General features: G+C 51.6%; 1 protein-coding gene across 17 annotated transcripts in view; it reads right to left on the bottom strand.

Moving 5' to 3' along the window:
- The window catches only part of mapk8ip3 (mitogen-activated protein kinase 8 interacting protein 3), a 40570-nt gene extending 38993 nt beyond the window's left edge, over positions 1-1577 (bottom strand). For 15 of the 17 annotated variants that reach the window (XM_014006849.1, XM_014006858.1, XM_014006855.1 and 12 more), the window contains exon 1: positions 566-1576. In XM_014006849.1, the coding sequence (XP_013862303.1) occupies positions 566-865 (300 nt within the window). In that variant the 5' untranslated portion in view covers positions 866-1576. Of the gene's footprint in view, positions 1-565 lie in introns of all 17 variants that reach the window. The other 2 variants (XM_014006856.1, XM_014006866.1) reach the window with 2 other exon arrangements.
- Between the last annotated feature and the right edge of the window lie 122 nt (positions 1578-1699).

Genomic DNA, 1699 nt, shown 5'->3' with positions numbered 1-1699 from the left:
ATATATATACCTTCCTAAAATATTAGCCTAAGTCATTCTTTGGCAAAATCAACTTTTTTTTAAAGCATAAATCATCTCCTGGTGATGTTGACCACCTGTGACAGCACTGCTTATACTCTCAGTTGATCAAATCATTTGTTTCTAGATAATGACCTGATAATGAACTTTTAAACAATACTTAGGCAATTCTTTTAGGAAGATGTGGATATGTTGAATAACACGATGACTTTTGCAAGTCTGTTTTATTTTACACATCCTAAGTTGATGGCTGCGGTTGAAATGAACGTTGCCACCAAACTTCGACTGTTTGAGGCCTACTTTCTGCTCTGTGTTTCTGTCTGCCATCAGCGTGACAGACAGGTGACAGGTGTGGTTATCGTGGTGACTTTAACCAATGACAGCCCTCCTCCTCCTCACTTCTTTGAGAGGATTTCAGGCCTAACTGAGTCACAAGAAGCCTCAGATCAGTGACTCTGAGGAAGCAGCAGGAGGATGAATGTGATGCTGCAGGTCTGGTGATGATGATGATGATGGAGGTGGTTGGGGGGAGGGGGGGTGCACTCACCTCCTCCGCCTGCTTACGCAGCTGTTTCTCCCGCTCGTACTGGGTGATGAGCTGCTCGTTGTCCTCCTTCAGCAGCTCCAGCTCCACCTCGTGCTCCTGGTTCTCGGTGAGCACCGCGTCCAGGTTCTCCAGGACGTTCACCACCAGCGGCATCAGCTCCTTCACCACCTCCTCGTCGTAGCTGTGGATGAGCCGCTCGAACTCGCGGTAGATGCCGTTGGCCAGGCCCGACACGCGCTCCGACATCACGGTGCCGGAGCCGTAGTCGTCCTGGTACACCACCTCGTCTATCTCCATCATCCTGGCGGCCTGGATCCGGGTCCMGGTCTCCTACAGTGTCCAGGCCTGGTGGTGCAGGCGAGAGTGTCACGATCAGAACAAGTCACAGTGTTTGTTCCACTCAGACCCGCAAAACAGCGTCTCTTTTTCTCCCAGATGCGCCAGAATCAGCGCGCGCCGCTGTTTGCGCGCAACCTTCAGCCCCGGCCAGAAGAGCAGGTTCCAGTGCTCTGCTTCAGATCAGAGGGGCCCTTCCTGTCCCACCACACCACCAAKAACAGCTGCCGGCCGGGGTGGGTTCACACCTCAGAAGCGGCCCGCGTATGGCTYCTCCGGTACCGGCGGATGTGTTCTGAACACCGGCCCGCGGTTCGGCCGTCCATGCTGGGAGAAGAGAACCTCGGTCGATGGCGATGATGCACCTGTTTCCTTTAGCAGAGCCCTGCCATCGCCGTCAGAGGGACCAATAAATAAATAAATAAATAAATAGGTAAATAAATAAATAAATAAGCAGCACGGCCCTCCTCCTACAGCACCGGCTCCTCCATGTTTTTAGTCCTCCTCTTCCGGCGGCTCGCCTGGTCGGACTCGGGCCGTGATGGTGATGTCTCCCTTTGGGAGAGGCTCTCTCCCTGCTGTTCAGATGGAGGGGCCAGCTGACCGAGGCTGGGTGACGTCACACCGTCTGCAATGACTCACTGCGTCAAGTCGGAAGGTACAGAAACAGGAAAACGGCTGGGAGATTTTCACAATAAAAGCTGCCATGTACTATCTATCTATCTATCTATCTATCTATCTATCTATCTATCTATCTATCTATCTATCTATCTATCTATCTATCTATCTATCTATCTA

The sequence above is a fragment of the Austrofundulus limnaeus genome, unplaced genomic scaffold, assembly GCF_001266775.1.
Source record: "Austrofundulus limnaeus strain Quisiro unplaced genomic scaffold, Austrofundulus_limnaeus-1.0 Scaffold38, whole genome shotgun sequence".
Lineage (NCBI taxonomy): Eukaryota > Metazoa > Chordata > Actinopteri > Cyprinodontiformes > Rivulidae > Austrofundulus > Austrofundulus limnaeus.
Note: the sequence above shows the minus strand (reverse complement) of the source record. Positions and strands in the feature narration are given on the sequence as shown.